This window comes from Nipponia nippon, unplaced genomic scaffold (genome assembly GCF_047370975.1).
Source record: "Nipponia nippon isolate SJK-2023a ecotype South Korea unplaced genomic scaffold, ASM4737097v1 scaffold_16, whole genome shotgun sequence".
Classification (NCBI taxonomy): Eukaryota; Metazoa; Chordata; class Aves; order Pelecaniformes; family Threskiornithidae; genus Nipponia; species Nipponia nippon.
This window is the reverse complement of record NW_028262332.1, coordinates 2,149,170-2,174,771: the sequence shown is the minus strand read 5'-3', so window position 1 is coordinate 2,174,771 and position 25,602 is coordinate 2,149,170. Positions and strand designations below refer to the sequence as shown.

Genomic DNA, 25,602 nt, shown 5'->3' with positions numbered 1-25,602 from the left:
CGTGGCCAGTGACCAGGAACCAGAAGGAATAAGGTGACCCCTAAAGTCTTCAGCATCCCTCAGTCTCCTCCATTTTCACAGCCATGGTGGTCCGTCTTTCCCTAGCAACTCTAGAAATTACTTCTTAATGACTGTGGAGTATTAGGAACTGTGACAACAACAACAGTTTCCAAACTAAGTGCAGCTTTGAACCCTATTAATTGCTTGGCCTCTGCGAGGTCTTGCAGTGAATAGCAGTGAAGCACTAATGAGGACGACAGGCCTGATGAGCAGTAACAAGACAAAAGAAGTGTATTTGCATATAATTAGGAACAGATGAAGCTTAGACAACGTTATTCAATAAGGAGATATGGTCATCCATACCAAGGCAGGAAAGCCTGACGCCCGCAACATACAATTTGTGCCATATTTGGACAGGAGTTGGATATGTTCGCATCTTGGACTGATACAGAGACGCTTTCTATTCCAACCACCACCTACTAATGCCCAATTTTATAATATGCAAGCCTAAGTAATTTGCAATGCAGTTGCAATATTTGCTAACATTTATTTTTAATACTTTCTTGGATACTGGGGTAGCTCAGAAAACTGGAATAAAGCTAACAGGTATGAAGATACAAAAAAAGTATTTACAGATCACCTTGCCTGTACAAAATAAATGCAAAGCTGAAAGAGGCAACATTCACTAAAGAATGAAGAATAATTTATGCTAATCAGTACAGCTTTATAATGAAATACTAAATGAAGTATCTATTTGTACAAGCTTATGTGTTTGGTTGATCAGGATGGCTGTGTTTACCTGACAGATTTTTATAAGGCATTTGATTTACTCATTAAAACATCTGACTCCAATTAGCATAGTATGAACTCATGATATTAATTTGACTAAAAATTTTCTGCTAGTAACTCTTACAAATTTTAAGGCACAAATCATTCTTCTGTAGGTGTTTTTCTAGCAGGAGTGGATTCCTAGCTCAAGGTTATTTGTTACCTTTTTCAGTGATCTGAAAAAGACAGCAGAATCACTAGCAATAAAATAAATTAAATGGTGGTGGGGGGGTGGAAATCAGAGTTTCCTCAAATAATCTGAACTGAACAGGTTTTCAGGACTGACTCATTTCAGGGTAGTAAACCCAAAACCAAAATGTAAGCAATGCTTTCTATACTGGACTTTTATCCTGGACACTAATAACTTTGAGCTGACTTTTAGCATGATACCGAAGTCTTAATGAACACTGGCTTCCTATCCATTGGCTAGGACAACTAATATGATCATAAGATTCATAAACAAAGAATTGTCCACAAGCAGGAAATTGGTACCATTCTTTTAGGCAGTTTGATGGAAAGCCTGCACCCAGTGCCAGTTTCTGTACCTCCAAGTGCCAGTGTCTTCACCTCCAGAAGAGTACTGTCAAAGAAAGGACGGATTGGAAGATAGCTACAAAAATGACCCTGGATCTCACGGGGAAGGCATTGAGAAGTTCAGCCAACTTAGTTTACTAAAACAAAGATTAAGAGAGTGGTTTAATCACAGTGTAGAAGCAGGAAAATTTCTGAGAAGGCAGGACTCTTATTTTTGCCAGTGAAAGCAGGCTAAGAGCCAATGGTTGCAAGTTAAAAATAGACAAAATAAAACTAGGGTAAGTAACCACCAAAACAATTTACTTAAGGATGTGGTGGGTTCTCCTTCATTTGAAATCTCTACAAGAAAAGCCACGAATCCTTTTTAAAAAATCCTGCTGTTTACTACAGACTCCAAAAGTTCAGCTCATCCTTTTCCTGTGTGTTTAAGTAATTTCCCACAGCACAAGCACAGACTGAGGCATCCAAAGAAATTTTTGGTCAAAACGGAAGCACAACCACATTCCTTTACCTCAAGGGTCAGGTGGGCCCTAGACAGTAAGCAGCCTACATCCTAAATCCATCTCGGTTGCCAACAGGGGCTGCCTAACCACTGCTTGATGTGTCTGCTTTTTATTCCTTTAAGCCAAATACTGAAAGGAGTGTGTCTGAGGTCTGGGAAGACAAGTGCTCCCCTGCTCCACCTTTCTACCTTGGCAAACTTGGGACATTTCCTGCTAAAATTCTGCCTCTGGTGGGCTTTGCTGTTGGGCACCTTATATCCTCCTGCTTTGGGAAGAGGATCCAAAGGGGTAACGTGGAAGCACCCAGACCCAAAGCCTGCCCCAGGCTGCTGGAGAGGCACAACGCTGACTACCTTCATGGAGGTGAAGTTCCGTGGTCGGTCAAACTGGAATTCCATTTCAACAGAGCCTGTGCTGAAGCTCTCGTTCTTCCAGCCAACATAGTCATAGCCTGGCCACACACGGTACTGGTGGCTCTGCGTGAAATCGTCCAGTCCTAGCACACCATCCGTCAGCTGGCCCAGACCGCCATACAAGTGCCTAGCAAGAAAGAACCAACAGTTAGGCAGAATACCAGCTGGGAGTGCTCAGATGTGAAAGCACACGGGTCCTTCAACTGGTTCCAGGAAAAACATTAGTTTGTTTATTCTTAACCCATCCTGGACAAGAACTCATTCCCCGTTCTTATGCAACATCACCTTTATTTTGTTCAGGCTGGGCTTTTAAAACCTCTTCCTGCTTGGGAAAACATACAAGTTTTTGCATTTATATCAAGCGCTGACAGCAAAGCCAAGCTACAAGCAGAGTCTCTTGAGAACGAAAACAGACTGCAGAAAACGACACTGTATGCTCTCCAAACAGAGCTTTAATTGCAGCGTTTCACCATGGAGCTGCATGGAGGAACACTGCTCCATCCTGCCCTGGGGGAACCAGTGGTGAAAGTTTTGCAAGGGAGGCACAGAAAAGCAGGAAAGAAAGCAGTGAGACCACGGGCAGCTCACCCAGCCACAGCCAGTTCTAACTGGGATTATTCCTGGCATCGCTCCTTGTGCAAGAGAGCGTTATCAGCTCTGTTTCCAAGGCTGATCAGACTCTTCACCCAGGACCCTGCCTCATTCCACCTCCTATCCAAGAGTGCAGAGCCCACTATACAGTTTTCCAACACTGTCCCAGAGTAGAAGATGCCAGATGTGGTACATTCCTGACCCACCTGCCTTCTGGGAGCCATCCCTGCCGTGTCCCTTGTCCTACAGCAGGGAAAGTGCAAACAGTTCAGCTCTATTAGTGCCCGAACTTGCTCCCTGGACCCGTTTCATTCAGCTGCCTCTAGGCAGTCTCCCTAACCTGGGCTGGGCGGCTGCTGCATACACCAAAGGTCTCCACGTCCATTCCAGCTGAGCCCTCCTGTCGGTAGGATTTGCACAGGTATGCACGCCTTTGCACTCTAAAACAGGACTAGCAGCTGGAAGAGGCAGAGCCCTGCTCCCAGGCCAGTCAGGCACGGGACCCAGAGGTTACGCAGTTTGAAAGCCTCCTTGCTTAGCACGCTGGGTCCTGCGCCTGCAGCTGTAGCTCCCTGACCCTCCCCAGCAAACCCAGCTTCCCACATTAGTGCGGGACAGCCAAGTGCAACACCTACATCTTTCTGCACACAACCCCCCCTTTTCTTTTTTTTTTTTTTAATATCCAATCCCTACTATATCAATGCAGCTTGAAAGCATCAGACATCAACATATGAAGACATTGTTACTTGATATCTTGCAACAGCCTACAAGCATGAAGAATGCACTTTCCAAGCCCTTACTTGAACCTCCAGTGGGATAATACACAAATACATTTATAAAAATCCTCTCTAAACATAAAAAAATTATAGGCAACAGCAAAAATTTTCAGGAAGTTAATGACAACTGAAACAGGACACATAATAAAAGCACTTTAAGTCAATGGATGACACCAGGTCACTGAAAAGACACTGTCAGATCACTTATTAGGCACATTCCTGCACAGGCAGCGATGTGCCACCTCAAGAGGATACCCATGCCCGAACTTTTCTGAGGTTTCAAGCCATTGAAACACACTCAAATCTGTATTTATAGCAAAGAAAGCGGTCGCACTAAATGTGTGAAAGTTCAGGCAGTTATTTAACATTTCAGATACAGACTCATAATGAGCTCTCCTTCCATGAGCATCAATCTCTGGTAAACCAGAGACACCTCAAAATGTCGCTAACATGCCACCCTAGCTAACTAATCTCAGTGATGCGAAAAATTAACAGACCTTGTAATGAGCTGTCAAAATCCAGTTACTTTAGGCTTTTTGATTCCAAATTGGAAAAGCATCATACCCAAGAAATCTTTACAGTGAGTAATCAGCCACCTTCCTCTCCTACCACATTGGCAGTGGTGCCTCTGCTGACCTGGAGCTTCTCACAGGGAGTGATGCAGTTTTCCAAGTTGTTTCAAGTCCATCAGAGCTTTGTTTTCAAAAACAATATCTCCAATCTGTCCAAAAGCTCACAGGTATCAAGTGCAGGCCTAGCGTTCAGGTGTTGCGCACTTTCTCGGATGCCCAGTTTACCCTGGAGACCTCCTGCAACAGTTTAAGATGCAGTCTGCTAGAGAATGCATTTCAGATATCAAACTCCAGAAGCAACAAAGGCAATGAAGAGGGGAAGGACCTTCATCTGCTCCAGGGACACTGGGACTGCGCAGGTAGAAGGTCCAGCCGGCTCTCCCACTCCAATCTGGGGCAACAGAAGAGTAGTAGCACCTTATGATCTGCAGTATCAACAGCTGCTTAGGGCTATACCTGAACCAACAAAGGAATCAGTGCAATGAATATGGTCACAATTAGAGACCACGAGCAACGAGGGCTGTAAGGCAGTCGGACACATCAGGACTGTGTCATCACATCATGTAAAGATGGAAGCTATGAACAAAGACAGCACTTAGCTGTAGAAGGACACACTCTTCTCTTTAAAGAGAAGGAACAACTTCCAATAACAAAAAATTTATTTCTTTCCTGCCAGCCTTTGTCAGCTGGAGGAAATGAATCTGATGGACCCTGAGCCCATGCCCTCCTTTAAAAGAGCAACTAACAACATGTCACCAAAGGACCTGGAACAATGAAGACACGATGCTTTGGAGAACTAGCAGGCTAGCTTGCAGCTCTGGAAGTCTCAAAGAAGTGTTTGGGATACAAGATACTAGTGACAGGGTAAGTAGGAAAGAAGAGATAATTTGCACAGTGACCGAGAGAGAACAGGACGACTTCTCCCACCTGCGCTCCTGGTAGCCATCATAGGTCGAGTCATTCAGATAAACGATGGGGAAGCCAGGAGCCGCTATTGTCCCTCCTTCAGGGATGCTATAGGATGCCAAACCATCTAAAAAAGAAGGCCATATACCTCAGAAATACAGCAGCAGCAGCCTTCCATCATCTCTGTCCATATGATCCTTTTATTTATGATGTGGACCAACAGAAGCAGTTCCGTGGGCCTGGGATTCCCTCTGCATACGTCGGGACGCAGGTGAGTCCCAGAGAGCATTGTATAAGGACTACTTTCCAGTGACAGGCATGGAAATTGCTACTTACCATACCAGACACAGCCATAGAGCTCCACCCTCATACAGACAGTCATTGGCATCTCCGTCACAGGAATCACCCGGATAAAACGTGCAATGATGGGTGGCCGAAGATCTTTCAAGACCACGTCGTAAGTATCGATGTTGCCTTGGATCACCTGGAGAAGAGAGTTCCTTATCAGTAACTTCTCCCTGTTGTGCAGTTAATATGAACAGTGGTGTACTTGTACCCTAGTGTTTGAGACTGGGGAGCTTTCCCATGCAGTGTCTGCAGAGGATTAGCTGCTGCTGCCCCCCCCTCCTACCTGGTACATGGCTTACAGGGTGCTGCCATTTCACCTCCTGTCCACTGCAGACCCACAGCAGGCAGTACTCTGAGGGAGAGGAGAAAGGCAAGCGGGAGATGAATGTACATGTGGACTATGTTGCAGAGAGCTCCAGTTACTAGTACGTAACCTCTCTTCAAGTGAGTCTCCATGTACACTCTATCAGCAGGTAACTGAGCACTGGCCCTCATCACTAGTTACCTGGTGAAGGGTGCCGATATCCTTTTTCTATGAGCCAACAAAAGTCCAGGGGTGCTGCAGTGTTTGGGGGATGAAGGTGCAAGCAGCTGCATAGCAGATGTCTTGAACTGAAGTGTTCAGCATTGCCACAGCCACCCCATCCTGCTGAAGTGCAGTCTGATGCGGCAAGGACTTTCGCCCTCCCCTTCCCCTCAGTTTCAATACGGTTCTGGGAACAGTGGACAAAAGTGCCTAAGAGATTTTTTTTGAAAGGGTATGGAGCTATGGAAACAGAATAAGAACATTTTTGATATCAAAAGTTCAAATTGTAAGTGTGAGGGCTCCTGTTCAAAGATGTTATTGGCGAGAAGGATGAATCAGAGACTGAGGTTACTCAAAAGAGCACATGGATTGCAATTGTTGATGTACAAGCAATTTAAAAGATAAGGGATGCCTATGAGGGAGCAGAAAGGTGGCTTCCTCTTCATGGCAGCAGGGAAGATCTCCAGGGAGTAAAAGTGGCTGGAGAGTCCACTGAGAAGTGAAAGACCTTATTGTACCACAAAAGGAAGCCACTCAGAAGACTGTATCTCCTGGAAAAAGAGCCAGTCACATCTGGTGGTCTTCTGGACCGCACCAGGATAGCCGAGAAACAGTTTCCTGCACCTGGTTGGACAGCTCTACAAAGGTGCACAGTCCCAGGAGCTGACCAAAGAAAACAGAAGGAAAGCAAAAAGTAAGCTCGCTTCCTCCTCTTCAGCTCCTCAACAGGCTTTTAACTTGCAGTCTCCTAAGATCCTGCTTCCTAGGAGAAACACCCATGACTTCATCCAATGAAGCAGGGACACACAAACAAACCTTGACTTCAGGAACCAAGTGACAGCGATTAACCCTTTCAGCTGTCAGATGGATTAAGACAGGAGACCTGGAAGCCATCTAAGCTGGCTCCACAAGACCTTGTTGACAGGAGATAAAACCTAAGAGAAGACAACACATGGCAGAATACCCCACGTCTTCTTACAGGAGTTGAACAGAGCCTCTGGAGTTGACCGTTTGTTGGGGAATCTTGGGGGTGGCAGATATGTCAAGCCAGAAAGTCCTACACGGACAGAATAAGAAGAAAAAAACCTTCAGCCATCCCCTTCAGAAAAAGGTACCTTTGCACCAGCTCTGTATTGGAAGATTTTTGCCTGTCCTGTATGGACATCTGAGAAGCAGAAGAGAAGATGCACTTTGCGTAGCACCTCCACAAGGTGGGGTTGCTGCTATTGAGCACACTCGGTTTCTCAGGGCCAAAAAAGCCAAAGCGCTCAACTGTGTGTGGAACAAACTCAGCACCAGTTTCCAGTCCTGGCTGCTACTGATGCCAATCAATGTTCCCAACAACATCAGAAATGAAGTGGTGCTGCTGGAAAACAACTGTAAATGGCTGATCCCAGAAGCTGATGAGAGACCAGGACTCAGCAGTGCCGCACCCTGCAACATCAGTGCCAATGGAGAGCACCACCCTCAACTGGTGTCAGAGACAAGGGGACAGCAACCTGACTCTGCCTTCACTGAGCAAATCAGAGCTGGAGATGACTTTCCTGGTGAAGAGCAACATGCGCTACATATCTGATGATGCAACATCCTGTGAGACCTGAAACTTAACAGCACCACGAAGGGTTGGTTTTGGGTTTGGTGGGTTTTATTGGGTTTGTTTGTTTGTTTTCCCCTCTCCTGAAACCATTCATGTGATCTCCTTGGACAGAGAGATGCCAAGATGGGCTCACACAGTCACACTCTGAAATCTCAGCAACTGGGAATCTATCAACTGCAGGACTGGAAGAGGCCTTCCTAATGCATACAAATAAGTAGATTAGGATCTTGCATCTCTATCTGCACCTTATGCCAAGGCTTGAATGACTTTACTTTTTTACCAAATTATTTGACCAGACAGCAGTGCTTTTGAAATATGGATTCACTAATGGATACTGGTGACACATTCTGAAAAAATACGTTTTAGGGAAGGTCATTTTACAGAAGAGCTGAAAGAGCAGGAATTGCACCCCGTTGTGTATGTCATGTCCAGAACAGCAGGAGCAGAGGACCAGAAGCATCTTCTCTAAGGATACCAGGAAAGAAAAACTTTTTGGTCTCATGTGATGGGGAACAGGTACACACACTGACAGAATATATGCGGACTTCCACATATACAGAATAGAATAGAGGGTGGCTCAAATTATAGCTTCATACAAAGCTGAATATATGCTCATTACCTTATTATGGCCTAAGAGGGAGATCTTGCAAAAATTAACCCATACTATATCGTAACACCTGACACTAACACAGTCCTGAGTGCCCGAGAACACTGCTCTGCACAGGACTGGGGTGGGAGACAAAAAAGGATTTAGCTGCTTGTGGACGTGTAACCAATTGAATTCTGATATAACTCAAGATGCGGACAGACTTCACCTAGAAGTACCGACGAAGAACAGTTAGCCCCATGGAGTTTAAACTTCCCCTCCCATCCTGCAAACACAGTGTTTGTAGCACACACCAAAACGTGAGGGATGGCCAAGATAATGGTAACAGCCAAATAGCAGATCAAAGGTCTGAGTGAGCAAATAACTCGTTAACAAGCTAGAAGCTATTACCTAACACCGCAGTACAGACCCCACTGTGACTTCCAAAGCACCCCCAGTGCTAGAAAACACCACCACACCCAGTACCTTTTCTAGTCTGGCTTAGGTCTTCAGACTCCACAAGCCAGCCTGAGGCAGGGTGATCAGGTCGGACGAGCTGCAGATGAGAGAAGGGGATTCCTTCCCAGGGGAAGTTTAATAAAGGCTTATGAACATGACCAGAGCACAGCCAGTGCTGAGCTGTGTGCTCAAGTCTGGAGACAGCAGGAGACAACTGTGGTGAGCAGGGAAGCCTCTCTAAGTGTGTGTGCACAGCAGATTTCCTACCCTCTAAACTCCTTCCTCCTCATTGCTACCTACATGAAACACTGCTGTCAGACATCCAGAAACTCATCTCCATTCCCTGCCACCCCCTCCCTTTTTTTTTTTTTTTAAAATCACAAAGCAGGCATCTGCTTTGCAGCTTCCAGTTTAGAAGCAAGTGCCTGGTTGGTAGAGGGACATTCACACGATGTTTTGAACATGGACAGAAAGGTAATGAAGAGCCACAGTTTTCAGTCATGGCAATGGCTGGGACTTGGGGGATCAGGTCAGTGGAATAACAGTCCAACATCACAGCAAATGCAGGACTAAGGCAGAGGACACCGAATGCCTGACAGAGAAGAGTCAGGATAAAGTACGATACACTAGGCAGTATGTAGAGGTCGTGCCTTCTACAGTCTAGTTCTCTACGACTTGACTTCCGCATGCTCCGCAATTCAGTTCCTGCTACACTCACCTTCCTGCCCTGACGATCTTTCCAGGAGATCCAGCGCTCCCCGTTGCGGCTATAGTCAATTCGGTAAGCACGGGCAAATTCTTTGCCTGTGGCACGGGCATGCCGTCCCTGAGTCCCAATCAAGGTGATGAAAAAGAGCTTGTGCAGGTCAATTTGAAGGAACTGTACATCTTCTGGTTGCAACAAGCCAGCCGGGCACCAGGCTCCATCCCCCTCTTCCCTTTGTAACCTGAGGGGAAAACCACGCGCATTAAAAATATGTCACTTCCAAGGATCTGGCCTTCCCAGTAACTGAGGAAACACCTTGAAACTTTGAGAATTCAGAGAAAGAAACCAAATCAACAAGTGAGACCTGACAGCTGGCTATGAAATACCTCTCCCCTTTGGGGTGATGGTCAACTGAGACTTATCAGAGTCCTGTAGCCAGTTTGCCCTGTTCAGAACAACTCCCTCAGTTTCAGGGAGTTACTTCTAACAGTTTCATTAACTGTTAGAAGTAACTTCTTTCCCAGACACATACCTTCATGTTGATCAGAAACATCTATGCTGCTACTCGGTAGGTAATTGCATACTGCATGCTTTTTAGCACCTTGCTGGTAAAGTACATACTCACTTCTCCTAAACCCCATACAGTAAGGCCCAACCTCTGCTTGACCACCTCCTACAGCTCTAACAAGCACAAAGAGGAGCTATCTTAAAAATACATTTTAGAAAGAAAAGCTCAGCCCATCTACAAATTATTCTGGGTCATCTCAACACATTGTTCACCTTTCCTTCATTCAGCAGAGTTGCTTGTGCAGGACACTGCTAGGTGTATGATGTGAAGATCTCTGCTTCAAAGTTGAGCATTGTGGTACCAGCTGCAAAGATTAAAGCTTTTATCCTCGGAGATCTCAGGCCAAGCAGAGTGCTGTAGCAAATCAGCAGGTGGAGCCACTGAAGGGAACGCTGCCTTACCTAGGCTTCTGTAGGCTCAGCTGTGCAAGCCACAAGGTGGTGAGAGTTTTAAACGTGAAAAATTTATCCAGACACAGAGACCATATGGGCTTTTTAGCAACAGGGATTTCTTAGCAAACAGCAAGCCCCTGAAGTGCCCTTGTCTTTCAGACAGCTATCCCATCTCTAACTGATGGGATCGGCGAGTGCCAACCCCCGTGCCTCAAGGAAGGCAGAACCCAGAAGGAGACGCTGAAGGTCAAGGCACAGGCTAGAGAAAATTTTTGTCTCAAATTGGTCGGCTGTTTGTGCAAGACTTTCTTACAGTGAAGTGGCAAGTAAAAGAAGTTATAAGAAAGGCAGGAAGGGTGACTGTGAAATGACAGGGACGGACATCTGCATGGGACAACTATGACCTCTAACAAAATGAGGTCAGCTAGAGGGTGCCTTCATGTCTTCACCCTGTGGACATCCAGCTGCCCTGGCAAAGAGATGATGGTAACAGATGGTAAGTGATGCCTGAAGTATGTGCAGAACTGGAGATAAGCCATACCTCAGAGAACAAAATAAGTCTCCCAGCTTTCAGACCCACAGGCTTGTTCAAATTCCATTAAAAACACACGACCCTTAGCATCTTTGCTCTACCACAGACTAAGAAAAATAAATAATCAAGCACTAGGAGAATTTTATGATTTTGGACTGCCCAAATTCATCATAAAAATATAAGTATGATAGTTAATGTGAAATTCATATCTGACTTGCACCAAAACTGTAGAAATGTAGAAACAATTCTAAGGAAACTTACACTTGTAAGTATTTTGCAAATCATCAGTTAATAGCTTCAAGAGAAATGAAATGACAAAAAAAATGAAAAGTCAAGCTTATGAGAAAGACGTAGTACTGCTTGACATCGAAAAAAAATCCTTTAGCTGCTTTTTAACAGTTCCTTAACTTTGTAGTTTCCGGGTTTTTGAGTCAAAGTGGACACAGCCCATTTCCTCAATATGATGCTGTTGAAAAGTTCATCCTTGTAAATGATTTCCTATGATTTAGTTTAAAGCGCTCTACAAGAATCCCGGGGGCACTGTCCCTAGCTGACCTGTAAGTCATAAGTCCATTAGAGATTTATTCACACAACTATAGGAAGACTAGGGTCAGAAGCAATCTCTAGAAGTCTCTCGTCCAATCTCCTGCTCACAGCAGGGATAACTCCAAGGTTACAGTGTGTTGCTCAAGGACTTGTACAGCCACGTCCTGAAAATCTCCCAACACTGAGACATCACTATGCCTCTGGGTACCCGTCTGAGACCTCTACACTTCATTCTCATGGGGGAGGATATTTTTTTTTTCTTAATATTGATTCAGAATTTCCTGTGTTACAGCTTGTGACCGTGACCACTGCCTCTTGGTCTTTCACAATGCACTAATTAGATTTAATATGGAAGCAGGGAACAAGCTAAGCAAACTTAAGGTTGCTTTAAGGGTGAGGGAACTCAATCACATACTAGATATCTAGGAGAAAAAAGGATTACATTTTTTTTGCCAGAGATTAACCTACCGTGCATACTGGGGTCCTGTGGAATCATACCACTGGCTGGAAGCAGTGATGTCTTCATCCCGTATTGTCCCTTCGTGCATACCCAAAGGGTAACGGCATATAGCTGAAAATGGGAAAAAGCAAGTAAAAAAATCAATACCAATTCCTTCTAAATCACCAGACAAGTTTAATTAAAAGGCTATCAATGCCTAGGGAATAAACATGGTAATGATAAAATAGAGAATGCAAATAAAGAGGATGAAATAATTACCATAAACTAAGTAACGAAATACACTCAGAGTTAGTATCATTCAGCAGAGTCCTGGCAAGGCAAAAAACTTTACACAGAAACATTTTAAGAACATGAAAGCCAAAACCATACTAGCGTTAGTGGTTGCAGGGACCTATTTTACAATGAAAAATTATTTATCAATAATGATGTGACATAAAAAGGAAGAATTTGTTAAAGATTTTTCTTCTAATTCTGGAATAAACTGGATGCTTGATTTGCATTCAAATAAGAACAATTATTATTTTCACCAGTCCAGTAACAAGAAGTTAAACAGCTTCTATTACAGATGACTAGACTAGCTTATGGGAACATCTGCTCCGTCGTGTCACTGCAGGTTAGAGCTTACATCTGAGCCCAAGCCCCTGGCCATCCACACTGCCCCATCCCGGTCTGCTCCCTGCCTCTAGCCTCAAGCAGAGCAAGCATTTCTCTCCAGGCATGAGAAGACTCTCAAACTTGGTGCCTCCAGGGAGTACAGACACAACTTGCTCAAGCCATGGAGCTCTACAAGCTCAATACACCCAAGACAGTGCAGATGTAGCTTACAAATCCAAGCTGGCAAAGCTCTCTCCCCTGACACAAGTTTTTAAACATGTCTTGGAATATCAGAGATGTTTCAGAAAACTCAGAGTCTTAATGTATTCATTAAGGCTCAGTATTCAAAACAGGCAAGCAAGATATTTTTGTCAGACTGACATCAACAGCAGATTAAAGTTACATGGGATTAAATCATGACCCAACTAAAGGACAAAAATGGTCATAGAATCATTAAGGTTGGAAAAGACCCTTAAGATCATTGAGACCAACTGTTAACCTATCACTGCCAAGGCCACCACTAAACCATGTCCCTCAGCACCACATCTCCCCGGCTTTTAAATACCCCCAGGGGTGGGGACTCAGCCCCTGCCCTGGGCAGCCTGGGCCAGGGCCTGACAGCCCTCTCAGTGAAGAAGTTTTTCCTAATATCCAACCCAAACCTGCCCTGGCGCAGCTTGAGGCCGTTCCCTCTCGTCCCATCGCTTGTTCCTTGGGAGAAGAGACCGACCCCCACCTCGCTACAGCCTCCTTTCAGGCAGTTGCAGAGAGCGATGAGGGCTCCCCTCAGCCTCCTCTTCTCCAAACTAAACAACCCCAGCTCCCTCAGCCGCTCCTCGTAAGACTTGTGCTCTAGACCCTTCCCCAGCCTCGCTGCCCTTCTTTGGACACGCTCCAGCACCTCAATGGCAAGTCCCAGGAAAAAAGGAAACGGACTTTCCTAGAGCTCTTTGGTCTTTGTCCTCTGAGCAGCCCCATCACAACAGCCCGAGCTCCCCCCGTCCACAGAGACACAGGCAAGGGCCAGCACACGCTCCGGAGCTCCGGAGCGGCATGCACGGCGGCTGGCACCCCCCGCTGCGCTGCCTGCTGCCCCGTCAGCGGTTCTGCCTGCCCTTCCCTCAGCAAGGGCACTGCCTCGGGCGTCCCCCTCATTTCTGTACCTCAGGACTGCCACCCTTGTACCAAACTTGGATAAAGCTGTAAACCAGGTTCAGAAGCTACAAGAAGAGAGAGGCACAAAACCCACCTTGCTGTTACCACCATACAGAATAAACAACCGCAGGCCGAATAACTACCTGACAGATTTCAGTGTAGAAACGTTTGCAAACAGAGGTTGTTTCAACAGGGTTTGGCTTCAGCTGTTGTCAGGCACAGCATCAATGAACGGGTAATGTTCCATATATTCCTAAACAATCTTGTAAAGGAGATGGGTGGTGAGGTGACAATGTTTGCTGATGATACCAGACTATTTAATATAGAAAAAAGCAAATTATGGGAACGCATACAAAACAAACTAGAAAACACCATTACACCCCTGTCTGTATTCATGTTCAGATGCCAGTCAGATATGGAATCGAGCTCTTCCTCCGTCCTTCTCCCATCAAAAGGCAGAGAAGACAACACAGGTGATGCAAAAGGAAAGATCAGCAGCCCCATCATTACAAAAGAGATTGCTGCAGTGAAGTATGACAAAGATCATTTATATCCTGAACAATTACTCATTATCTCTCAAAATACCAGAACCAGGAGGCATCAAAAGATCAGATGGCTGAGTTCAAAAACAACATATGCATCCTTAATCTGTTAAACACTCCGAATGCCAAAGGTTCACATGCGTTCAAAAATCAGCTAGACAAACTCACAGCTACCACAGGCAAATACACAAGCTCAGAAAGCTCCTCAGCAGCAGACTGCAGTGAGCCGAGAGCATACCCGGGGTAAAGCACTGCTGTGTGCTTGCCCAACTCTTCCAGAACCAGCAGGGATGGGGCCCTGCTGGAGTCAGGACCCCCAGCTGGATGGGCCTCTGGTCTCACCCAGAACATGCACTCACGTGTCCGAGGTTTCTTAAGAGGCCTGTTTACAGAAGAACTCACTGGGAGGCAGCTGGTGTCTGCCGGGGATCAGGCATGATGGTTGTGGGTGCTGAAAGCCAACCGAGGGCTCTAACCCTGCTCTGGTACCAAAAAGTAAGCTTAGATAACCAAACTAGCCTCACCTGTCTTCACTCTTGCCTGTTCCACCACAGACTGGTACAATCTGATCTACCACTGGAAAGCTAGTATGTTGCTGAACTATGGGTAAATATCTGAAGATTTTCCAGAAGGGTTGAGTCGTCATCTGAAAACAGAAAGCGTTTTTGTGTTTCTGCAGTGGGAGTCCTGTCTGGTCACACCTTATTTATTTAAAGGTCAAGTGCACAGTCTACAGCAATGCCAGACCGAGTGCTAGCTAGTTGTGAAGGACTGGGGGACCGGGACTTACTGCAATCCTGAACAAAACTCATTTGTTCACAAACCCAGGGCTGGCAGATGGAAGCCAGAGTAGCCCTGGCATTGAGGGATGCGCTCTGTGGGTGGCTGTGCCTCTCACCAAAACAAGCAGCATGAGGCTCTCACCAAAATGCACATCCTCTCGAGCAAAACCATCCCTGGGTTCTGTTTAGGTGCCACCAGGACTCCTGCTCAGACGTCCCTGACCCTTTACTACGCACCCAGGGACACACTCACCTGCCATGCAGACAGGATACATGGAGGCTCAGAAAAACGTCACAGCTCACCTCTGTTAATGAGGCCAAACAACTGATGCTGGGCCAAAGGACTGCACAGGATCCTTCCTACACAGGTCTGAAATCATTCACAAAGGAGCCCCTTTGGTTTAGAAGGCAATGCAGGAGGTGCTCCAGACCACTCCTGGAGCAGATCGGGAAGTCAAGACAATCAGTGGAGCCTGTGGGCATCACAACTGAGGAACACCAGCACCTATGGGTGTGCTGGAGTCTGGGTGGGAACCACAGGCCATGGCCCCTTGGGACAGAGAGGCAGCTGAGCAGCTGTGGGAGCTGAGAACGCAAAGCTGCTTGAAGAAGTCACAGGCAGAACCGAGAAGTGCGAGCAAAGCTACATGATTATTTCTTGCTGGAAAAGATGACTGCAGGAGGGTGGGACCACAGCCCTGTGCTCAGAGCCCACCCCACCTCCCGGGATCCTGTGGCGGGGGAAGCTATTCCTGCACCTTGGGGTGTGCTAACTTCTGCACTTACCACCACCAAGAGAGATCGGCGTGTGACTGACCCTCTAGCTGCCATCTTCCCTCTTTTCTTCCACTAGTTTTAACCAACAGAACCAGATGGCAGTTCAAAGCTTAACCAACAGAACCAGATGGCAGTTCAAAGCTGGACATGTTGGGGGGCGTACAGTGCCGGGCACTGCAACGGGGAGCAGAGGAGTGCCCGCTGAGCTCCCCCACAGGCTTCGCTTCACTTCTGGCTGGTTGCAGCACAACCTTAAACCTCTGCAGAGATCTACAGGCCAGAGCAGGGCCAGAGCCAGACACAGTCAAAGGGCTCCAACAAACAGAGCCAGAGCCAGAGCCAGCAGAGCAAACGAAGGCCCTCAGGGTAGCACTGCTGCCTCACCACACCTTCAGCCAAGCTGAAAAAGGATTAGACTCATTTATTTCACAGACTGTCTCCAGCTCAAATCACCTCATTATAGCAACTTTTGCAGAGTATTGCAGACCATTATCTTACTCATCTCCGTCATGATTATAACTTGCCAAATGCTGTAGGATAAGAGGTCATGCCCTCCACAGGGACTCAGAGGCTCGTATCCCTGTCTCCACCCTAGCTTTGTGCCAGGTAGGGTTTTCTACCTTTCCTTCCACACTGCTCTCTCCAGAACCTCTTTTGCTGGCTGGAGAGCTGTAGCTTATGCTTTTCGCTAACTGGTAATTTACTTTCCACAGTGAGAACTATATCTCTGAGCCAGGCTAGAGCCAGGTTTGTCCTGCAGGCCATGTGGTCAAATTGATGAAGAGCTAATCAGAGCTCAAAACAGGCCTGCTGAGAGCACAGACCCTCTGCCCTGGGTGGGCAGAGAAAGGAGTATATCCATGCGCCTGAGCCCTCCTGTGACTGTCAGGAGAGGTGTTTCACTCCAGTACAGCTGTCAAGTAAGACTGGCCAACTCAGTCCAGAGGAGGACATTCGGGGTCTATGTTAGTGATTACGTTTCCATGCATTCGTTATGTTTATATGCATTCACCATGAGAGGGCAAAGAAAGGCTGGGAACGAACATATGAAAGGTGGGAGATTAGAGTCCTCTCCCAGCCTGGCAGCTCCCTACCAGGGTTGACTTCGGTGCCAGATGGCTCAGGCAGTGAGGCCAACAGCAGCATGCAGAAGATCATGGTAGCAATCGCAGGCGCTGCGCAGGGTCAGATGGGCGCGAGTCCTTCAAAGACAGCAGCTGCCATCTACATTTCTGAAAGACAAAGCAAAGAGAGAAGATGAGAGTCCTCCAAAGACAGGACTCCTCTGTGCTGCAGACTTGCTATATTGTCCTTGCCTCGTGATGGGTTGGGCAATCTTCCATGCCTTCAAGAGGGTCTTGACCTCAGCCCTACTCTGACCCATCACCTGATCAGAGGCTTAGTGAAGAACTAATGATTGCCTGACTACCTATACCATCTCTAAAGCTATTAATGTAATTCAGCTTTTAGGGGCTCAGCTGCCATGACTACTGTGTGGACATACTCTCTTAACTGCTCTTAAACAAGTCCAATGCAAAGTAAATCTCTCCCCTATCGATTCTTCACTTTCCTTATTATATTAACAAGTACAACGAACCTGGATGGTCCAACCAGGCTCCCCAAGTGGGGCTTATCCACCCAATGCACACCACTATCTGCTCCAGCTGTCTACTCCAAGTAGCCAAGCGGGCACTCTGGAACTTGTCACACAACCTTAAGATAAATATCTAAAACAGGGCAAAAAATCTCTCCCTACATGTCCACATTGCTGCCAAAAAAGCATGTGCACTCACACATGCGAGCACACTTAATTTCCTGCTTGGAAACAAGGAAAATAGCAAAGGGCTTAAACGCTGGCAATTTCAGTGGAAAGCCATGATAACACCTAAAGGAACATGAGGTCAAATCAGCGAAGTTATGTGAATTCTTTCTGTCCACATTCACTACAAGGAGCCTCGGGAGGTTCCCATCCTGGAAGACAGCTTTACAGAAGGCAGGTTAGAGGCTCTGTCTCATATTGAAATGTCAGGCGAAAAGAAAACAGAACAAATCAATAAATGAAACGTTTACAGGACCAGAGGGTGTTTGCTCAAGAATCCTCAGAGCGGTAGTAAAAAGGCAAAATTGAATGTTAGGATTTGTTAGCAAAGAAGAGAGGATAAAAAAGGGACCATCACTATGCCGGTGCATACACACACGTAAGAACGACGGAGCATCAGATGCCATTAGCTCAGAGATTTGTAACAAAAGGCTGTATTTTTTCCACCCAACATAATTAAACTGTTCAAGTCTCAGCCGTGAGTTGCCGTGGATACCAGAACAGTTGGATATATTCACAACAGAGACACACACCACGGCTTCTTAAATCCAAAGGTAAAACCTTTGGCTCAGGAAATCCCCCAGCCGCAGATTGCTAGACGTCCAGAAGCTAAATCAGGGTTAGAATCACTGAGGCTTGCCCTGTTTTTATTCTCTTTCCTAAGGATTTGCTACTGGCCATTGTCCCTGCTGGATTCCGTCAGAAAAGATGGCTCTGAGCCTGAAAAACAACTAAGGGCCTTCTTGGGAAAAGAGCCAAATGCTCTTGCAGGAGGGGAAATGAATGATCGGTAGATGCTGCCTGGCGGTGCTGTGCCCAGCCATGCGACAGTGCAAGCAAACCCCAAAACGACCTTAAAATTGCCAGGCTTCAGCCTCAAAATTCCTGCTTCAGCCACCTCTTGTGCTCCGCATGAGCACCCTGGCCAAGGCTGGGAAGAGGGTGACCACAAGGTTCTATGATTTTGTGGCATCTTGGGTGGTGGGCGTGCAAAAGGAAAGCACTGGAGAGAAAAGGCAGCCCATATCTCAGCAGGAGGGCCTGGCAATCAGAAAAGAGGTTTTGACCAAGCACTGTCAAGCTGTGTGTGCATCCAAGGTCATCTTTCCCCCCTGAAATGGAGGGGGGTGATCTCTGATGCAAAACACACTCATTCCCACCATCCCAGGACAGACTGCAAGCACCATGGAGCAGAGCCTTCTTGTAGCCATGCGGAGGGAGATTTTGTAGAGACATTCTTGCAGCAGAGTTTGAAGACAGACCTGGTGGACATTAATCTGCGCAGATGATTTGCTAGGGTGCCCCAAAGGCTCCCACAGCAGGGCTCACAGCAGGAACCGCAGAGAGTTCAGCACTAGAAGAGGCTGCTCCCACAGGACGTGAGAAAGGAAAGTGTCGTGAACATTAAGGCTTTAACTTTAACCATGTTCCTTCAGGAGGTGATGGGAAACACAGCAGGGAGCTGTTTGGTGGTACTTGGGGTGCCCTGACCATGGCCCCGGTGTCTGCCCAGGTCAGCTGCACTATGTGGGTGTAGCCTGGGCTAGCGAAGATCCTTCCGCTGGGTCCCCGTGCTGGACCAGCCACTGAACAGAGTGGCATGTTGCTGAGAAGACCCTGGCAGGAGAACAGCAGCTTGGAGATACCTCCCAGGTGACTTCTGAGCTAGAGGTTTAAAAGCTGCCAGCTGTACTGGAGCCCTCAGATGGCAGAAGACAAGCCCACATACGTTCCATGCCCTCATCACCCCCTTCGGAGCCTAGAAACAGATCCTGGCAAACAGGCTGTAAAGACACAGCCTAGCACCCACCAAAACACCCTGGGACTTCCCTCTGCAACACGGCCAGGATTAAGGGAAAGGGTGGCCAGAGCGCACTGAAATAGCAATCGTACATGGCTAGGTGAGGACCAGAGCCTGCTGTTGAAGCAAAAGAGAAATGAGAGCAACCCCAGACATCACTGTAAGCGTTCAGATGCCTCAGCTTCCCATTTGATGCAACAGCCCAGCAAAGAAGCATCAACAGCAGGCAGGCAGATGCCCAGGCAGGAGCCCAGGGACGAAGGAGCACCCATCCCCTGCCATCGGCACAGATCCCCCAGCCCAGCTGGGATCAGCTGCCACCCCAAGTCAAAGGTATTAAGCTGAAACTTCACATAAGGATTTTGGCTTTTGACAACAGAGCAGTTGTGCTAAGTTTCTCTCATCCTCTCAAAATGATGGGCGAGCAAGTCATGACAACAGCCGCCAATGTTACAATGCACAACGTAACACAAACAGCAACGCTATCTCATTTGACCAGGTACAGACCAAACACCGTAATTTAAGTGTTCATTTGCTCTATGCAAAGCTCACGCCATGTTCTAAATCACACCTATTGTATTGCCACATAGCCAGTCACATCATTTAACCGCTTGAATGGGGCAATCAATGTAAAAGATAATCTGAGGGAAGAAGGAATGGGGTGGAGGGTGGACAAGGAAAGTCACACGAACGCCCGAGCACCACGTCAGCTCCTGCCACTGAGCCAGCCACCAGCGCGGGAGGAAAGGCGTGGGCTGGGGTGGCTCAGGCGGTTGTCTGTCCCACCCTATCCTGCAGCTGCACCCTGTGAACCGGGGGCTTCCCAGGACTTGATGGGTATGTGGAGCTCAGCAGGGCACACAAAAACAGCGTGGCTTAGGGGAACTGCAAGCCAAAACTGGAAGATGTGGCCATAGAGGCCAGCCTGGCCTCCAGGAGAGAAAAGGAGACCTTCAGAGCTAGCTCTAGAGCTCGCCTGTCTGCAGCCCTGTGCCTACGAAAGCTGGCTTTGAATTTGGCCCTTGCCTAAAGAGTGTCCAAGATGAGGAGGATGAATCCTCTCAGGATGTGTCTATCTCCAGTGATGACAAAAGGAACCTAAACGGCTGGCCTGGACCAGCCTCGTCAGTCCCAGGCGGCCACAGCTTGGTGAGACAAAGCCTCACCTTTGTATGTGGCAGCGATGAACCATTTCCAGCAGTTCAGCCCTACGCAGGGACCCCAGCAGCCGCGTTCAGGCTGTGCTGGGTTTGCTCTTCCCACCACACTTGGTTCCCAGTCCCGGACCACCAAAGGGCACGTTTGGGAGTCCCGGGAGAGGTGCTGCACACAGGGAGCAAACTGTCACTTTTCTAGGGCTCCACAGCAGCCGCTGTTCTCCCGAGCAAGGACACCAAGAGTGTTTTTCACTCCCGTCTCGTAATTCAGAGGAGCCTCAGCTCCACTCAGGAGCTCGTACTGCCAGAAAGCGCTGTTTGAAGAACTACGGATGCTGCTTTCTGCTGGGTCGAAATCTCAGCTAGTAGTAGACTGGATTCCCAAATTGCACACTTCCAAGTGCTAGAACACACTGGAATATACTACTAAATACAAGCCTCTGTACAAACTGCTTGGAAATCATCTTCCTAATGATTTTTTTCTGGGTAGACGACTTGATACTTTTTTTTGTAGCTCTTTCAGATGCATTACAGTCCCTTGCTGTACTCATGCCTTTCTTCCTGACCTGCCCACACATACACAGCAAGTGCCAAAACTACAGCACAAGCCCGAAACCAGCAAAAACAGGATTAGCAACATCCTCACAGAGGCAAGAAAGTGTTAAACTCTGTTCTCAGGACTGAATGGATCAAGTTGCTAATTGCTAACAGCTGGCTGCAGGAGAATAAAATCCTGTTACAATCATTGTGAGAGTGGAAAAAAAAAAATCTACTTGCTGAAAAACTCACTAAGAAATGCAAAAGAGGGCAGTTTTTCCCAACATACCCAGCAGATACCATGTCTAAAAAGCCAATCCATCCCTCTGCAGAGAAACAGCTCGCTGTGACCCAGCGCCGTCCCCAGCGCAGCATGGGGCCTGCAAGCAAAAGCGCTGGGCACAGTGGGCGCAGGAGGGAGCTATTCTCTAGTGACGTGCATGAAGAAGGTGGGACTTGGAGCTCCTCCAGGTACTGTTCTCCCTCCAGAGATCCATTACGGAGGTCTGGCATGTTTGCAAGCCTCTCTAGATCCCAACTGAAACAGGCATTTGTTTTAACTGGTTCCTTTGCAGATCATTACCTCGGAGTGGGACCTTAGGGTTTGCTGCAGGAATCCCATTACAGACACCCAGCACTGTGCCAAGACACTCCACGGTCATGGTGAAGGCTCATAGCTGTGTGTATGATGCACTCTGTATGTATTAGAACAGGATCTATCCTAAATTAAAGTATCCTCAGAAGAGGTTCAGGAACAGTCAGGAGGACTGGACGGTATCTCCTAGCATTCCTAGAGGAATTCAAGGAGGAAACAGCAAAGCTGCTAATTGGGACAATATCTGAAGCCTGCAGAAATATAGGCTGGAAAGTGTGATTTCCATTTTTCTGGCTCCAGAATGACGGTGGAACATTTCTCTTTGTCTCAGAATTAATCTGAGATACCCCAAACCCAGCAGTCTTCCCCTGGAGCACACACTCACAGCCCATGCAGCTCCAGTGTGGACCAAACAGAATTCACTGATGAAAATGCTTAGCAGAAAGGATTCTGATCACTTCTTAAAACGTTTTGCTTAGTTTACAATTCAAATACTTCTTGCTGCTGGTATCAATTTTGGTTTTTTAAGAGGGCTTTTAAGCCCCAGTCATCTCCTCCCTATACATTCCTATTTACCATTAACAAAGATTCCACCTTTGCAACTCGGCTAGCATCACGCTAAGAGTGCGCGGGGACAACAATCCTAAGGAAAGGCAATACCTTCTAATGAAACCAACTGCCGTAAGACTGGAAAAAGCAGAGCAGGGCTGCTGGTCTGAGAAGACGGCCACCCACTCCAGCAGAGCCACTGGAGGGTGAATGGATGGGACCAGTAACAGGACAGCCATGCCACACGTGCGGGTGCCCTGCGAGGAGGCAACAAGTTTTCCTTTAGGTGAACGTGGAGCATGGTCTCTATGGCCATCCCTAGATTCAGCCAACCAGCTGGCATGGGGAGAGGTCTCTGCATGACACGTGGGTGGCACCGGGACAAACCAAGCGCAAACGGTGACACAAAAATCAACACGTTAGATAGTAACAGGGGAGCTGGGCAGGCCCAGCAAGATCCTGGCATGAAGCACGAGGCTGCAACAGTTCTTCGATATGGCCACCAACAGAGATGGCCAGAAAGAACACAAACCCATGGCAATGTTAGGAACATGGTGGGGGACGTAGGGCAGGAACAGTGACACCACAAAGTGATGTCCAAAGCAGCAACATGTCTGGATAAAGGCAACCAGATTTTAGGTGAAAGGGTTGGGTCAATCAAGATGCATGAGAGAGCTAAGACACAGCAATAGAAAAAGTGAGGCAGGAATAGGCTCCGGTGTGATCTTTGAGGTGGCATTAGGAGACCTATCACCACAAGAGACACAAAAGAGTACGTGGGGCTAAGAAGGGGACCACAACATGCGGGAGTGGCACATGGGGTGGGGACAGGGACACCACAGAGCTGGGTCTGAGGCAGTGGCAGAAGAATGGGAATATTGAGGTCTGGGTGTACCTTGTGGTTGCCCTCTGTAGGGGTGGGTGGTAGGACTGCTCTGAGGCTGAGGAGGGCTTGAACCTCATTTTCCATGTTGTAGCCAAACATCTAATGGGGCTATTAGGAAAACAGTGACACCTCACTAGATTTTAGGAGAAAAACAGCATTCCAGTCACCCATGACATAGCCATTTAACACTGGAAAAGGTTCAGCCCATGGACCAAGCGTGAAGGAATGCCTTACCTACGGCCCAGAGAGACGCGTGGGTGTTTTTGCAAAGGAGCTGGGAGACCCACAAATCCTCCAGCATTTTCCCATTGCCTGTTGGCCAGTCCCACAGGAGCAGGGTGTCCTCAGTTTGTGAAACTGCACAGAGCACTTTTGTCTCAAAACCAGACTTTGGGATAAAGGAACAAATGTAATTTAATCCATCAAAGTAACCAGGCCAAAATTAGAAACCATTAGAAAGGCAAGGCCAAAGATAAGGAAATGCAATTCATTGTAGTAACAACGGGTGCTTCTTAGCTCAGCTAATCCAAAAACACAGCTACCCTTCCCCACCAACCCTAGGGCCAGGGTACTCTGTGCTTATCTCAACTGAGGAACCCGAAGGCATTTCCCACGATCCAGGCAGATCTGCCAGGCACGTCGCGACTCGGGACACGAACGCACGCCATCCCCCAGGAACCCTAAACCCAGGGCCAGGGGGAGCCTCGCTGCACTCCAGCAAGCCCTCCAAAACACAGGTCCTCAACTGAGGAGCAGCCTCCAGGCTCCAGTCCCTCTGTTCCTGTATGACAGATGACGCCGGGAGGGCAGAAGTGGCAGGAGAACGGAAGACGTGCACAAACGAAAAGCTCCAATTACCTCCTTTCTCCTTGCCCAAGCAGCAGTGGTCACTGTCCCTTACCAGAGCTTCCTCCCCGCACAGAACGGGCACCAGAGAGCACCTGGCACATTGGCATTTTCACTCTATTCCTTACACTGGCATCTCTCTCCAGCTCTTTTTTTTCTGGAGGAGGTTGCTTGCTTTTTTTTTTAAGCTATCCTTAAAACATATCAACTACAAGTTAGCAATAGTCCTCTCAAGACCCACAATCTTCCACTGTGAGAGTCTCACATAGCAACCATATATATGACATGTTAACCACACAGATGACAGATGGAGTATTAAGAGCACTCAATCTAAACCACCTTCCTCCTTCCCCGTTCTCAAGGGGCTCCACCATAACCTTTTACTTAACTGTACTCAAACTTGCATTCAGAAGAAGATCAGGTTACTGAGTTGCAGAATTATTCGGGCTGGAGGAGATCCTCAGGAGAGCATCTAATCCCACCTCCTGCTCAAAGCAGGGTTAGCACCAATTTCAGAGCAGCCTGCACAGGACCTTGTCCAGCTGGGTCTTAAAAACCTCCAAGGATGGAGGCTCCCCCACCTCTCTGGACAACCTCTTCCACGGCTCAGCTGTCCACAGAGCGAAAGCTTCACCCTTCCTTATGCCAAGGAAGAACCTCCTGTTATTTCAGTCAATGATCACTGTCAACCCTCCTGCCAAACACCTCAGTAAAGAGCCTATTTCTGCCTTCTTGATAATCTGTTCTTAGGTATCGCAAAGCCTTCTCTTGTCCCGACTAAACCATGCTGGCTCCATCAACCTCCCCAGTGAAGCCAAATTTCGGTATTAAGTTACTTAATATCTTCTCCCAGGTCACCACTCGTGAGACCAAGGCTCCGTCCAGGCAGCGGGACAGCTCTGGTTGGATTTTGCTATGACTCCCACCAGCTTCTTCGCGGGCAAACTAGGGACTGAGTTTGCCCCATACTGGCACCGGAGCACGGCTGGAGCACTACTCCATGGCCCTCTGTTTAGGGACTGCGTGGATCACATTCCCACCGCTAACTATTTTTGAGAGGTATCAGGTGGCACTTTCTAAAACAACTTATTTACCATAGTACTGATCGGCGACATGGAAACTGAGATACCGCCACCTTAGCACAGCGGGAGGGCAGGGACTGGTTACATTAACAGCAAATAAAGACCAGATACCACCAAAACTGCTCCAGAGGGTGTTTCTCAGCTCAGAGCCCACGGGCTACCAGCAGTGGTGAGGCACCCTAGCAGAGCATGAAGGATATGCTGGAGATCAGAGCCTGCCCAGGGCAAGGGGGACCTGCCTTCACCGCTCTGCCCAGGAGCTGCCCCGGGGGCCCGACCCGCTCCTGCTCCCACAGCAGAGCCCCTTCTGCCTCCCGGGAGCAGCAGCGTTTGGTCAACAGCAGGAAACTTAGTCGGGATCCAGGTATATGATGTCAACGCAGTTACTTTTGGCAACTGGTACAGGAATCTCATTAAAAACCACAATCTGAAGACTTTTTGGACGTGATCTGCTTTCCATCAGAGCACATGGATCACTGAGCATATTCTTTCTTTAATTTGACATTGACTTTCTAATGCATCAGCTTCCCCAGATCTCGCTCTGCATGGAGGCTCGTCTCAGCTGCCCGTTGGTTACCTGCTCCCACTCTATTTTAAAACATTGCCACAACATTTATGTTTTCCCAAACCTCTGGAA

At 47.6% G+C, this 25,602-nt stretch overlaps 1 protein-coding gene across 9 annotated transcripts in view; it reads right to left on the bottom strand.

Annotated features, from left to right (window-relative positions):
- LOC104022261 (discoidin domain-containing receptor 2) overlaps positions 1 to 25,602 on the bottom strand; it is a 61,050-nt gene that overhangs the window by 15,486 nt on the left and 19,962 nt on the right. For 5 of the 9 annotated variants that reach the window (XM_087753198.1, XM_087753199.1, XM_087753200.1 and 2 more), the window contains 6 exons: positions 16,788 to 16,925; positions 11,852 to 11,954; positions 9,358 to 9,586; positions 5,460 to 5,607; positions 5,145 to 5,250; positions 2,219 to 2,405 (listed from right to left, as the gene is read on the bottom strand). In XM_087753198.1, coding sequence (XP_087609324.1) covers positions 2,219 to 2,405; positions 5,145 to 5,250; positions 5,460 to 5,607; positions 9,358 to 9,586; positions 11,852 to 11,954; positions 16,788 to 16,851 — 837 coding nt within the window. In that variant the 5' untranslated portion in view covers positions 16,852 to 16,925. Of the gene's footprint in view, positions 1 to 2,218; positions 2,406 to 5,144; positions 5,251 to 5,459; positions 5,608 to 5,754; positions 7,162 to 9,357; positions 9,587 to 11,851; positions 11,955 to 13,735; positions 13,840 to 16,787; positions 16,926 to 25,602 lie in introns of those variants that run through there. The other 4 variants (XM_087753204.1, XM_087753201.1, XM_087753205.1 and 1 more) reach the window with 3 other exon arrangements.